This window comes from Mobula hypostoma, chromosome 2 (genome assembly GCF_963921235.1).
Source record: "Mobula hypostoma chromosome 2, sMobHyp1.1, whole genome shotgun sequence".
Lineage (NCBI taxonomy): Eukaryota > Metazoa > Chordata > Chondrichthyes > Myliobatiformes > Myliobatidae > Mobula > Mobula hypostoma.
Window position 1 is genome coordinate 109,902,431 of NC_086098.1, and position 13,705 is coordinate 109,916,135.

Consider the following 13,705-nt stretch of genomic DNA (forward strand, 5'->3'; position numbering starts at 1 on the left):
TAACTAAAGAATTTTGATGGAAGTATATTTTTGTATCCTGATCTGTGCTGAGTAAGCCGAGCTCACATATGTAGAGAACAAGATGCTGGAGGAACTCAGCATCTGTGGAGGGCAAGGGCAGTCAGCATTTTGGGTGGAGGTCCTTGGCCTGGACTGAGAGATGGAAGGGAGGGGAGATAGCCAGTATAATAAGGTGAAGGAAAGGAGTGGAGTAAGAGCTAGCAAGCTCTAAAGGTGGATCCAGTGAGAAGAGGCATCAGGGAGGAGGGAAGAGTGGAAATGGTGACACAGGCTGGGAGGTGACAGAGGGATGTGGGTGATAGAATCGAATAGGAAAGGAAGTGGAGCATGGAGTCAGGTAAGGAAGGTGGGGTGGGGTGGGCTGGTGGGAGTGGGTGAGGGAGAGGAATGGGTGTGTGGGTGAAGGGGAGATGGAGTGGAAAGTGAAAAGATGATGAGGGTGTAGGAGGCACTGGGTAGATCAAGAGGTCAGTAGTCCAGGTGTGGAAAGTGAGAGAAGCTCTTCAAAAACATTTCACTGAGAAGGCACAGGTAAGATTTTGTTCTGTTGTTCATCCTCAGTCCTTGACTCAGTAGAGGTACAATGGTGTTTGGGGCAGGGGAGAGCTCCTCCTGCAAGATATGGGAACATAGAACATTGAAATCTACAGCACATTACAGGCTCCTCGGCCCACAATGTTGTAATGACCATGTAACCTACTCCAGAATCTGCCTAGAATTTCCCTAGCGCATAGCCATCTATTTTTCTAAGCTCCATGTACCTATCTCAAAGGCTCTTAAAGACCCTATTGTACCAGCTTCCACTGCCACCGGTGGCAGTGTATTCCATGCACCCACCACTCTGTGTGAAAAACTTTCCCCTGACATCCCCTCGGCACCTATTTCTAAGCACCTTAAAACTATGCCCCCTTGTGTGAGCCATTTCAGCCCTGGGAAAAAGCCTCTGGCTATCCACATGATCAATGCTGCTCATCATCTTATACACCTCTATCAGGTCACCTCTCATCCTCCATCGCTCCAAGGAGAGAGAAAAGGCCAAGTTCACTCAACCTATTTTCATAAGTTACGCCCTCCAATCTGAGAAACTTCACGGTCTCCCTGACGACTACATCTGTGGAAAGTGTACCCAGGTGCAATTCCTGACAGACAGGGTCAAGGAACTGGAGTTGGATTGCAGGATCATCTGAGGGTTTCATAGGTGAGGCTTTTCCTGAGGTAGTCACACCCTAGGTACAGGCTTCAGATAGATAAGTGATCACAAGGAGAAGTAAGGGAGCAGACAGTCAGTGCAGGGTTGTCCTGGGCCATTATCGTCACTAATAGGTATAGTCCCTTGGATACCATTGAGGAACATGTTCTAGCAGCAGCAGTCAAGACTCTGGCACGGTGAATGTCTTGTAGGCTTGGAGGTAAAGGGTGCAGTCAATCAGAGCAACAGTGATAAGAGACTCAGTACTGATGGGGACAGACAGGAGATTCTGTGGCCACAGAAGCCAGGATGGCGAGTTGCTTCCCAAGTTGAGGATGAATCTGAGTGGCTGAGAAAATTCCCGAGGGAAAGGGCAAACACCCAAAGGTCATTGTACACATTGGTGTAAGTGACACAGGCAGAATAAAAGATGAGGTCTTTCAGAATGAACAGGGAGAGTTAAGCAAGAAATTAAATTGCAGGACCTGGAGGGTAGTGATCTCTCGATTGCTCCCAGTTTCACATGCTAGTGAGTCCAGGATAGAAAGCTAGGCCAGATGAATATATGGCTGTGGAGCTGGTGTAGGGGGCAGCCATTCAGGTTCATGGAACACCGGGATCTCTTGTGGGTTAGAGGCGACCAGTAAAAGAGGGACAGGCTGCACTTAAATTGAAGGAGGAGCAGTAATTCCTTTCGCTCTTGCCTTTGTCACCAGGGCGGAGGGTGGGATTTGAGAGAATGAAGTCAGTGACAAATCAGGATACCCATGTTTCCAGTAAAAAGACTGATAGGACCACTGCTTTAAATTACATCTATTTCAATGCACGTAGGTTGACAGATAAGGCAGGTGAACTGAGGGCATGGATTGCCACAAGGGACAAGGATATTGTGGCCATAATAGATGTGTGGCAGAGGATAGGGAGGGATATATGTTTCATAAAGGAAACAGCTCAATGTTCTGGGATACCAATGCTTTAGCCATGACAGAAGAACAGGTAAGAATGGAGGCGGTGTTGCATTTTTCAAAAGTGGGGACTTAACAGTAATGCTTGGAGAAAGTATTCTTGAGTGATCTTTTAACAAAGCCTTTAGGTAGAGCTTAGAAACAAGACAAGGGTGATCACCTTGCCATGTTATGGCTGAAATGTTTAATGTCTATTTCTCCTCGGTGTTTACTAAGGAGAAATGAATGCCAAAAAATGGGAGTAATAGGTAGTGAGGTCTTGGATCATATGCATGTTATGAGGAAGGAAGTATCTGTAGCCTTGACGCGCAGTAGGTGGGCAGATCCCTAGAGCTGGACCAAACGCACCCTTGGACCTCTGTGGAGTCCAGGAAAGAAATCACGGAGACCTTTGGAGAGATATTTGTTTCTTTGTCAGCAACTTAAGTTCCAGAAGACTGGAGGGTAGCTAATATTCTGTTGTTCAAGAAGGACAACAAGGATGGGCCAGAGAACTTCTGGCTGGTGAGCCTGACTTCAGTCATGTGTAAGTTCCTGGAGGGAATTCTGAGGTAACAAAATACACCATCACTTGGATGGTCAAGACTTGATCAACAGCTAGCAGATACTATGCATGGGGGGGCGGGGTGCGGGGTGGTCATGTCTGATGAATCTTTTTGAGTTTTTCAAAGAGGTTATTAAGGGGATAGATGAAGGTTGGGATGTTGTCTGTATACACTTTAGTAAGGTCTTTTACAAGGTCCCACATGGCGGGCTGATCTGGAAGATTAGGTCACTTGGAATTTAGAAGGAGCTGGGGAGGTGGACTTAGAATTGGCTTGATGTTTGGAATTAGAGGGTGATGGTTGAAGGTTGATTTTGTGACTGGAGGCCTGTAACTAGTAGAGTGCCCCAAGAGTCAGTGCTGGTACCTCAGTTATTCATTATTAATGTAAACTATTTGGATAGGAAAGTATATAGCACTATTAGCAGATTTGCAGATGATAGTAAATTAGGGGCTGTTATTGATATTGAAGCAGGTTCCAATGAATTGCAAAGAGATCTTGAACAGTTAGGGAGATGGGCTGAGGACTGGCAAATGGATTTCAACTTTAAAAAGTGTGAGGTAATGCATTTTGGGCATTCAAACCAGATTTGGACCTATACGGTGAATGGCAGGACACTGACGAGTGATGTAGACCAGAGAGAACAAGTACACGGTTCACTGAAAGTGGCTGTGCAAGTCAACAGGGTGGTGAAGAAGGCATTTAACATACTGACCTTAATTAGTCACGGCATTATGTTTAGGAGTAACATAATATTGCAGTTGTATAAGTTGTTTGTGGGACTGCACTTGGCGTATTGTATACAGTTTGGGGCACCCTGTTATAGGAAAAACATTGTTAATCTGGAGAGGGTGCAGGAGGCATTCATCAGAATCAGAATTAGGTTTAATATCACCGGTATATGTCATGAAGTTAATGAGGATGATGCCTGGACTAGAGAGTCTTGGGTGTAAGGAGAGGAGGCCAGACTGAATCTTTATTCTCTGGAATACAGGAGAAGGAACCTCACAGAGGTTTATAAAAATCATGAGGGGAATGGATATGGTGGATGATCATGGTCTCTTCCCCACGGTTAGGGAGGGCACAGATTCAAGATAATGGGAGATATTTTCTATACACAGAGGGTAATGAGTACTTGGAATGAGCTGTGAGAAAATTTGGCCAAGGAAGCTACAATTGCCACATTTAAGAGGCGTGTGGTTAGGTACATGGAGGGGAGCAGTCTGGAGGGATATGGGGAGGGGGGACTCAGGCAACCGGGACTAGAAGGGTGGATGCTGCAGTAGGTGTGGACCAGATGAGCAGAAGGCCTTGTTTCCATAGTGTATTACTCTGTGACAGAGCGGGGTTAGAGTTCCTTTCGTCCTACCTTCTCTTCCCAAAGAAAATTGCTATTTCTTCTATCCATGATTTTTCCATTGCATCTGTCCCTAAAATGTAAAGTCAGATACGGTACTGATTCGACTGGCCACTCTTTTCTGGAATGTCACAGGGAAGTGTTTCAGTCGATGACGTCCATAGCAGTGAGCAAGGACATCAGAAGGAAAGAAATGAAGATGATTTAATCAGAATGACTACACCAGAACAGAAGAGAAAGCGGGACAGAAAGAAAAAGCAGAAGGAAAAGGTAATTGTGGACTAATTTTGAAAAAGAAACATTTAAAAAATTCTAAACCAGGAGTTCCCAACCTGGGGACCACGGACCCCTTGCTTACTGTATTGGTCCATGCCATAAAAAAGGTTGGGAACCGCTGTTCTAAACCGCAGATATCCTGCAAACTGATTTAAAAGAATTCAGCAAAGGGTGATTAAGATATTGAGAGAGGAAGGGGAAATAGAAGCCTTGGCACAGGGTTGCATTCCCAGGAATCACTATTAAATAGAGTGATAATATTACATAGAGAGAGAAGTGGGTCTTTGTTCCTGTACCAGAACCTGCTACAAACCCCTGTCCTCATTGCTGGGGCTCTCCATTCAGGTTGTTACTATAGTGAGATCTCTGGCCTGAGCGGAGCAGTGACATGAGGATACAGCAGTTGGCCGGGATGCAGCCCTGAGCCCCACATCTCAGTGGTGACTGTCCGCGGCACTCAACCCAACCTGCCCAGAGTGAGGTGTCGCAGACTGCTCTCCACATTGAGCCATGGGGGGATTCACATCTGGGTTCCTGCCACAGGAGTGTGCAGCGGTGGGTGGGCAGGCAGTGGTTCATGCCAGGTTGATGGCACAACAGCTCAGTCGGTTATGAGTCTCCGTGTAGGACGCTAGAATAATTCAGCATTTGTGCGTCCCACGTGCTGAAGCAATCCATTGGTGGGAATTCTGAAGATTCCAGTGTGCAGCTTCAGATAGTGGATGGGTGGCCACCAGGAGAAGTAAGGGGAGTAATCAGTCAGTGCAGGGTCCCCCATGGCCATTTGCCTCAGCAACAAGTATACACCTTACTGGATACTGCTGTGGGGGTTGACCTATCAGGGCATATCAGCAGCAAGCAGGCCAGTGGCACGGTTGCCAGCCCTGTGGCTCAGCTGGGAAGGGTAAAGTCAAGCAGAGCAGTAGTGATAGGAGATTCGATAGATAGGTGGATCGACAGGGAGATCCTGTAGCTGCGAAAAATAAGCCAGGAAGGTGTGTTACCTCCCAGGCACGAGGGTCCAGGATGTTTCAGAGCGCCTATAAAAGGAGGGTGAGCAGCCAGAGGTCGTGGTGCACATCAGAAAGGGGGAAATGGTCTGCACAGTGAGTATAGGGAGATGGGGAAAAGGCTGAAGAATTGGACTTTCAAGGTAGTAATCTCTGGATTACTTCCAATGCCACATGCTAGTCAGGGCAGGAATAGGATGATGGGAAAGATTAATGAGTGTCTGAGAAAGTGGTACAGGAGGCAGAGTTTCATATTTCTAGATCATTGGGATCTCCTCTGGCGAAGGTATGACCTGTACAAAAAAGGACAGGTTACGCTTGACCCAAAGGGGACCAATATCCTTGTGGGCAGATTTGCTAGAGCTGTTGGGGAGGGTTTAAACTAAGTTGGTGGGGGATGGGAACTGGGGTGATAGAACTAAGGATAAGGCAGTTACTTTACAAATCAATGCAATGTGCAGTCAGACTGTGAAGATGAACAGGCAGATGATAGGGCAAAATTGCAACCAGCAGGATGAAGTGAAGTGTAACATGGGGCAACATCAAAAATGGTAATGAATACAGAACTGAAGGTGTGAAATTTGAATGCATGTAGATTATGCAATAAGGGAGATGATCTTGTAGCACAGTTAGAAATTGGCAGGTATGACATTGTGGGCATCACATGGCTGAAATATCATAATTGGGAGCTTAACATCCAAGGATACACATTATCTTGAAAAGACAGACAAGGGGTGAGTGCCCTTGGTAAAAAATGAAATCAAATCCTTAGGAAGAGGTGCCATAGGATTGGAAGATGAAGAATCCTTGTGGCCAGAGTTAAAAAACTGCAAGGTTAAAAGAACCCTGATGGGATTTATATGCAGGCCCCCAAACAGTAGCTAGGATGTGGGATATAAATTTCAACAGGAAATAGAAAAGGCATGTAATAAGGATAATGTTACAATAGTCATGGCGGATTTAGTATGCAGGTAGATTGGGAAAATCAAGCTGGTGCTGGATTCCAAGAGAGGGACTTTGTAGAATGTCTACAAGATAGCTTTTTAGAGCAGCTTGTGATTGAATCCGTAAAAGGAAAAGCAATTCTGCATTGGGTGTTGTGCAGTGGACCAAATTTTGATTAGGAAGCTTAAGGCAAAGGAACCCTTGGGAAACAGTGATCATATTATGATTGAATTCACACCACAATTTGAGAGGGGAAAGATAAAGTCAGATGTATCAGTATTACAGTGGAGTAAAGAGAATTATAGAGATGTAACAGGGGAGCTGGCTAAGGTTGTTGGAAGGGATGATGGCAGAACATCAATGGCTGGAGTTTCTGGGGCAATTCAGAAGGCATAGAATAGATGCATTCCAAAGATGAAGTATTCTAAAGGGAGGATGATGCAAGCGTGGTGACAAGGAATATACGCATGTTCATTTAAATTGGAAACAATTAAGTTAGGGCACAGGAGCCCAGAGGACAGGCATTGAGGATCTATGCATGAAGTTTTGCTTCCTGACATCACTGCTTAGTTTATCTTTGGTTCTTTAGGAATTTATGTGCAGTGAAACTTAACATTGTAATGTATATTCCAGGATGACTGTGTATGGGAAGAAGGCAGGGGAGTGGGGATGACTGCAGGGGAGTGGGGATGACTGGAAGAATTGGATCAGCCCATGATTAAATAGTGAGGCAGACTCGATGGGCCGAATAGCCTACTTCTGCTCCTATATCTTATGGTCTTATGTATACAAGTTAAAGATGTTGTCTGGATTCTAGGCTTTGAATGAGATGCTCTTCTCTATTAAACTTATTACTGGTGAATTTACTGAACTTATTACTGGTGTGCAGGGTTCTGCTCTTTCTGATCCTCCTCCAGTGCTAGACCAGCAACCTCAGCGAGATAACAGACACAACAGGAGAAGGAGAAATAAACATTGCTGCTGTTCCCCACCTCCACAGCAAGGCCCTCTCCCACATAATTTCCGTGCCTACCAGCTCTACACGTTATACAGAGACAAAGAAGGCAAAATCATGCAGGTAAATGTACAATTCAACACTCTTTGATTGTCTTTGTTTCCTTTAGAATGGCATGAAAAAAACCTCACTTCATGGCCAGTCTGTGACTGTCTGCTGAGGTGTGAGGAGGGAGCTGCCCCTCTGACTGATCTTAAAGAGCAAGTTGTTATGGTGTGTTTTATGGTTTGTGATTCACGTGGGAGATCACTGTGAAGGTATTTGTTGCCAGTGTTGGGTGATCCAACTGTTCCTTCTGTCAGAATGATTGGTGCCAATGATTTAGTTGTTGGCTGCTGTTTCTCAGAATGCCTGCAGGATTATAAACATTTGTTGTCGTTTTTTTTCCAAACCAGTATAAAGGAGAAGGTTGTTTTCTTTGTGGTTTGCATAAAAATATTGTTTTTTCTTACAATAACAAAAGTGATATTTCCTGTTTTCAGAGCAGTCCCATCAATCCCACCTATTTCCTTGTAACTAATGTTTTCTGAAAGGCTTATTAACCCCCAAATGATTGTCCTGCCACCCACCTACACTAGAAAGAATTAAACCATCATTAGCATTATTCAGCAGAGAAACATGTCGTTTGGCCTGCTGTGTCAATATTAATTCTACGTCCCTCTGTACTCTGTCCAGATGCCTCTTAAATGCTTTAACTGCTCCTGCCTCCACACCTCCTCACAGCTCACTCCAGATACCAATTACTCTTCGTGTGGAAAAATTTACCCTTCTGGTCCCCTTTAAACCTCCTCTTTCTCACTTTAAAGTTTTGCCCTTTCATTTCAGTCATCCCTGCCATGGGGAAACAGACATTGACCCACCTGCCTTACCTAAGTCTTTCATAATCTACCTCTATCATGTCACTTCTCAGCCATCTTCCCTTCAGGGAAAATAGACCCACTCTATTCAATCTCTCCTTATTCAAACAATACATTATTGGGTTGTGGGAGCAAACCAGAGCATTCACATAATGACATGGAAAATACAGTATTTAAACCCCACACAGACAACACCACCATGATCAACCATAGATCACTGTGCGGAGGCAGCAGTACCACTGCTGTGTCACAGCACCTCATAATTATTCCAAGGAATGGTGACCACATTATAGTAATAATAATAATGTCACAAATTCAGAGCCTCATCTCGAATCATAAGAATTACACTGTGCACTTAAGATAATTTCCTGCTATCAATGATAGATTTTTTTTAATGTTATCTATAGTTTTTATCTCATGAAGACCTTGCATTATTTAACTTTTTTTGTCCAAAAGGCAAAACTATCTCTGGACTTCTAAGAGGAGCATTTCACTCTTTGATGTTCAGTTATTACAAATTTGGGCTGCACTCTAAATAACCCAGCAGATCACTGCTCCTTGAAGCACACGTGTAATGTAAGATTATAATAGTAACTATTAAATTACCCTGAAGGCTTAGTTTGATTATTAAAAACATTTTGATGTATTCTGGACTCTTGCACATCCCTGAATTTAATATCTACCATTTTTCCTCTTTGAAGATCCTTAACACCTCTTTTTTTTTGGGATCAGGATGACTTATTTTCACTCCAATTCTGGGATGATTGATGAGGGTGATGTGAATCTGCAGGCTCTAGCATGGGTGGGGTACAATAGGGGAAGTGTGGAGGGTAGTTTCAGAGGTGACTTGTTCTTTAACTGTTTAAACCAGGCTCCCCTGTGGTCCCAGCCAATGGATTTGAGATTTACAAACCAGAAAGTTTCTCTATCCTAAGCAGTTATAGACAGTGATTTTTCCACATTCAAGGAAGCTTTAAGAACATTCATGAACTACTACTTATGTCCTGGTAATGTCTTATAATGACAGAACTGGAAGTAGTGTGCCTTTTTCTGCACCCTAGTTTATATTTTGCAAATAATGTGGCCTAACTGCAGACAGCAGGGTGAGTATCAGTTCATTAGGGTAACAAATACAGCTCTCAAAGTGTTATCTCTCAATGCACAGAGTATAAGAAGTAAGGTGAATGATCTTGTTGCACTATTATAGATTGTCAGGTGTGATATTGTGGCCATCACTGAATTGTGGCTGAAGGATGGTTGTAGTTGAGATCTGAATGTCCAAGGATACACAATATATCAGAGGGATAGGAAGGTAGGCAGAGGGGCTGGTGTAGCTCTGCTGGTAAAGAATGACATCAAATCAGTAGAAAGATTTGACATAGGATCGGAAGATGTTGAATCCTTCTGGGTTGAGTTAAGATACTACAAGGATAAAAGGACCCTGATGGCAGTTATATACAGGCCTCCCTGCAGTAGCTGGGATGTGAACCACAGATTACAGTGGGAAATAGAAAAGGTGTGTCAAAAGGGCAATGTTATAATAGTAATGGAAGATTCCAACATGCAGGTCGATTGGGAAAATCAGGGTGGTTATAGATCTCAAGAGAGTAAGTTTATTAAATGCCTATGAGATGGTTTTTTAGAGCAGTTTGTCGTTGAACCTCCTTGGGTATCAGCTATATTGGATTGGGTGTTAGTAATGAATCAGAGGTGATGAGAGAGATTAAGGTAAAAGAACCCTTAGGAGGCAGTAAAATCACAATATGATTGTGTTCAGCTTGAAATTTGATAGGGAGAAAGTAAAGTCTGATGTAGCAGTATTTCAGTGGCGTAAAGCAAATTACAGTGGTATGACAGAGCAGTTGGCCGAAGTAAATTGGGAGGAGTTGCTGGCAGGGATGAGAGCAGAGCACCAAAGGCATGAGTTTCTGGGAAAAATGAGGAAGATGCAGGACGGGTATATTCCAAAAATGAAGAAATACTCAAATGGCAAAATAGTAAAACTGTGCCAACAAGGGAAGTCAAAGCTAATGCACAGTAAAGAAGCCATGCAACAAAGCAAAAATTAACAGGAAGGCAGTGCTTGGGAAGCTTTAAAAAACCTACAGAAAGCAACTAAAAGAGTCATTAGGAGGGAAAAGATGAAATATGAAAGCAAGCTAGCAAACAATATCTAAGTGGATAGCAAAAGATTTTTTCAAGTATGTGAAAAATGAAAGAGATGAGAGTGGATAAAGGACCGCTAGAAAATGAGGCTGGAGAAATAATGGGGACAAAGAGACGGCAGATGAACTAAATGAGTATTTTGCATCAGTCTTCACTATGGAAGACACTAGCAGTGTGCCAGATATTGAAAGGTATGAGGGAAGAGAAATGAGTACAGTTAATATTACAAGGGAGAATTTTGCTCAAAAAGCTGAAACACCAAGGGGTACATAAGTCACCCTGACCAGATGAACTCCACCCAAGAGTTCTGAAAGAGGTAGCTGTGGAGGTCGTGGAGGCATTAGTAATGATCGTTCAAAAATCATTGGACTCCGGCATGGTGCCTGAGGACTGGAAAGTTGTAAATGACACTCCACTCTTTAAGAAAGGAGGAAGGCAGTCAAAAGGAAATTATAGAATAGTTAGTCTGATCTCAGTGGTTGGGAGGATGTTGAGTTAAAAGCTAAGGGTGAGGCGATGGAGTAGTTGGTGACACAGGACAAGATAGGACAAAGTCAGCACGGATTCCTTAAGGGAAAATCTTGCCTGATGAACCTGTTGGAATTCCTTGACATTACAAGTAGGATAGATAAGGCGGATGCAACGGATGTTGTATACTTGGTAGAAGGCAGCGAGTGGGAATAAATGGATTCTTTTCTGGTTGGCTGCCAGTGACTAGTGGTGTTCCACAGGGATCGGTGTTGGGACTGCTTTTTATGCTGTACATCAATGATTTAGAAGATGGAATAGATGGCTTTGTTGCCAAGTTGCAGATGATATGAAGATTGCTGGGGGGCAGGTATTGTTGAGGAAACAGGTAGGATGCAGAAGGACTTAGACAAATTAGGAGAGTGGGCAAGAAGGCAGCAGATGAAATACAATGTTAAAAAATCAATCATGCACTTTGTTAGAAGAAATAAATGTTTTGTCCTTGTGCAGAACACCCTGAAGGTTAACTTGCAGGCTGAGTCAGTGGTAAGGAAGGCAAATGTAATGTTAGCATTCATTTGAAGAGATCTGGAATATAAGAGCAGGGATGTGAGGCTGAGGCTTAATAAGGTGGTGAGGACTCACCTTGAGTACTGTGAACAATTTTGGGCTCCTTATCGAAGAAAAGTTGTGTTGACATTGGAGCTGGTTGAGAGGAGTTTCTCAAGGATGATTCCAGGAATGAACGAGTTACCATATGAGGAACATTTTTTGGCTCTGCATCTGTACTCACTGGAATTTAGAAGGATGAGGGGAGATCTCATTGAAACCTTTTGTATGTTGAAAGTCCTAGACAGAGTAGATGTGGAAAGGATATTTTCCATGGTGGGGGAGTCCAGGACAAGAGAGCACAGCCTCAGGATAGAGGGGCATCCATTTAAAACAGATGCGGTGAAATTTCTTTAGCCAGGGGGTGGTGAATTAGTGGAATTTGTTGATGCAGGCAGCTGTTGAGGCCAGGTCGTTGGGTGTATCTAAGGCAGAGATTGATCGGTTCATGATTGGACATGGCATCGAAGGTTACGAGGAGCCCGGGGAGTAGGGCTGAGGAGGGGAAAAAAGAATCAACGATGATTAAGTGGCACAGCAGACTCAAAAGGCCAAATGGCCTTATTCTGCTGCTATGTCTTATGGTCTAAATGCTGTTGGCCTGAATGAGAACACTGATCTTCCCATGGATTGAAGGATTTTACGTGGATATATTGTTGCTGGTATCTCTGCTGTGCTGTGAGGTGCCTGCTTAAAGTCTATCTTTTCACCCAAACTTTTGGCCTTGTTCTGTTATCTGTGTATTTGCTGCTTTATGTCCTTATTTGTTTGGTAATGCTTCCTGAACTACATTTTCATCTTTTTACTACAATAAAGATACTACATAAACATGTTGCAATTATTGTTCAGGCCCCCATCAATGGCTGCCGTTGTGAACCTTTGATCAATAAATTAGAGAATCGCCTTGAAGCTACAAAGGAAGAAATAAAAGCAGAACTGGAGATTGTGCAAGGAAAGTTAAATACAAAACTTGGAGAACTGGAAAGAAGGAATAAACATGAGGTAAGCATTCTCTATACAGATTCAGATTTTTTTTAAGCCTGTTGGCCTAAAGTATTAACATTACTTTTCTAATTTCATAATTTAAATACTAATGTCTGATCTTATCTGAAATAAAATCAGGCCCCTGGCAATCTGAGAGTCATCACCTGTGTAGTTTGGCTCCAGCTTCGGAATTAACGCCGACTGCTAGGATTTAGAGAATGCACTGTGGTGATTAGGTGTTTTATGTATGAAACTGGAAAGAGATTGATACTAATTAACTGAAACTACACTGGCTTTCTACAACCTTTAACACTGACTCAAATCATCTGGTAACGAGCAGCAGCTAAATCCAACTTCAATCCTGTTCTAATTAATAGCTACTCTCAATTAGCCGGAAATATTTACACATATTCTACCTCACCATTTATGTCTTTGTTTCCATGTTAGCAATTGTTTAAGTAGTGAACCAAATCTCTCCTATCTGGCTTCCACCTACCCTTGTCAATTCTACCAAGTGCAGTTCATTGGGTAAAATTCCTAGCCCGAGGTCTCACCCAATAACTGGCTCAAAATCCTCCCAGCCCCTCTGATTCATGAAACAACATTCATTCTTCCGCGCATATTAAAATTTCAAGGCTAATGTCCTTTGCAAGTAGGAATTGAAAATGAAATTTAATAAAAGACATCAACAGTCCTTGCTGCACAGCAAAGGACTGAAGTCACCTGAGCTGAAAAATATACACGGGTACATTCTGTCGCAAGTCAGCCAGCATCTGCAGAAAGGAATAAAGAGTTTACCTTTTGGGCCAAGACTCTTAATCAGAACTGGAAGGGAAATGGGTGTAAACTGGGAGGTTATAGGTGGTGGGGGAGGGAAACAAAGTGAGAAGCTGGGAGGCGATAGGTGGAAAAGATAAAGGGCTGAGGAAGAACTAATCTGATAGGAGAGGAGAGTGGAGCATGCGAGAAAGGGAAGGAGGAGGGACACCGAAGGGAGGTGATATGCAAGTGAGAAGCCAGGATGAAGAATAGAAAAAGAGAAAAGGGCAAGAAATTCACAGAAGTTGGAGAACCTTGATGGCTCGTGCCATCAGGTTGGTGGCTACTCAGCCACAATATAAAGTGTTGCTCCTCCAACTTGAGAGAGGCCTCATTGTGGTAGTAGAGGAGGCTATCGACTGACATGTTGAAATGGAAATGGAGATAGGAATTAAAATGGTTGCCCACTAGGAAATCCTGCTTGTTGCGGATGGAGCAAAGACACTCAACAAAGCGGTCCCCCAATCTATGTCGGGTCT

At 43.4% G+C, this 13,705-nt stretch overlaps 2 protein-coding genes across 15 annotated transcripts in view; one reads left to right on the forward strand and one right to left on the reverse strand.

The window, feature by feature from the left end:
- Positions 1–13,705, forward strand: part of ankrd6b (ankyrin repeat domain 6b) — a 198,001-nt gene that overhangs the window by 173,987 nt on the left and 10,309 nt on the right. For all 14 annotated transcript variants that reach the window (XM_063040383.1, XM_063040384.1, XM_063040385.1 and 11 more), the window contains 3 exons: positions 4,213–4,347; positions 7,198–7,386; positions 12,273–12,425. In XM_063040383.1, the coding sequence (XP_062896453.1) occupies positions 4,213–4,347; positions 7,198–7,386; positions 12,273–12,425 (477 nt within the window). The remainder of the gene's footprint in view (positions 1–4,212; positions 4,348–7,197; positions 7,387–12,272; positions 12,426–13,705) is intronic.
- The window catches only part of lyrm2 (LYR motif containing 2), a 52,227-nt gene that overhangs the window by 10,901 nt on the left and 27,621 nt on the right, over positions 1–13,705 (reverse strand). The gene's annotated exons all lie outside the window — the stretch shown is intronic.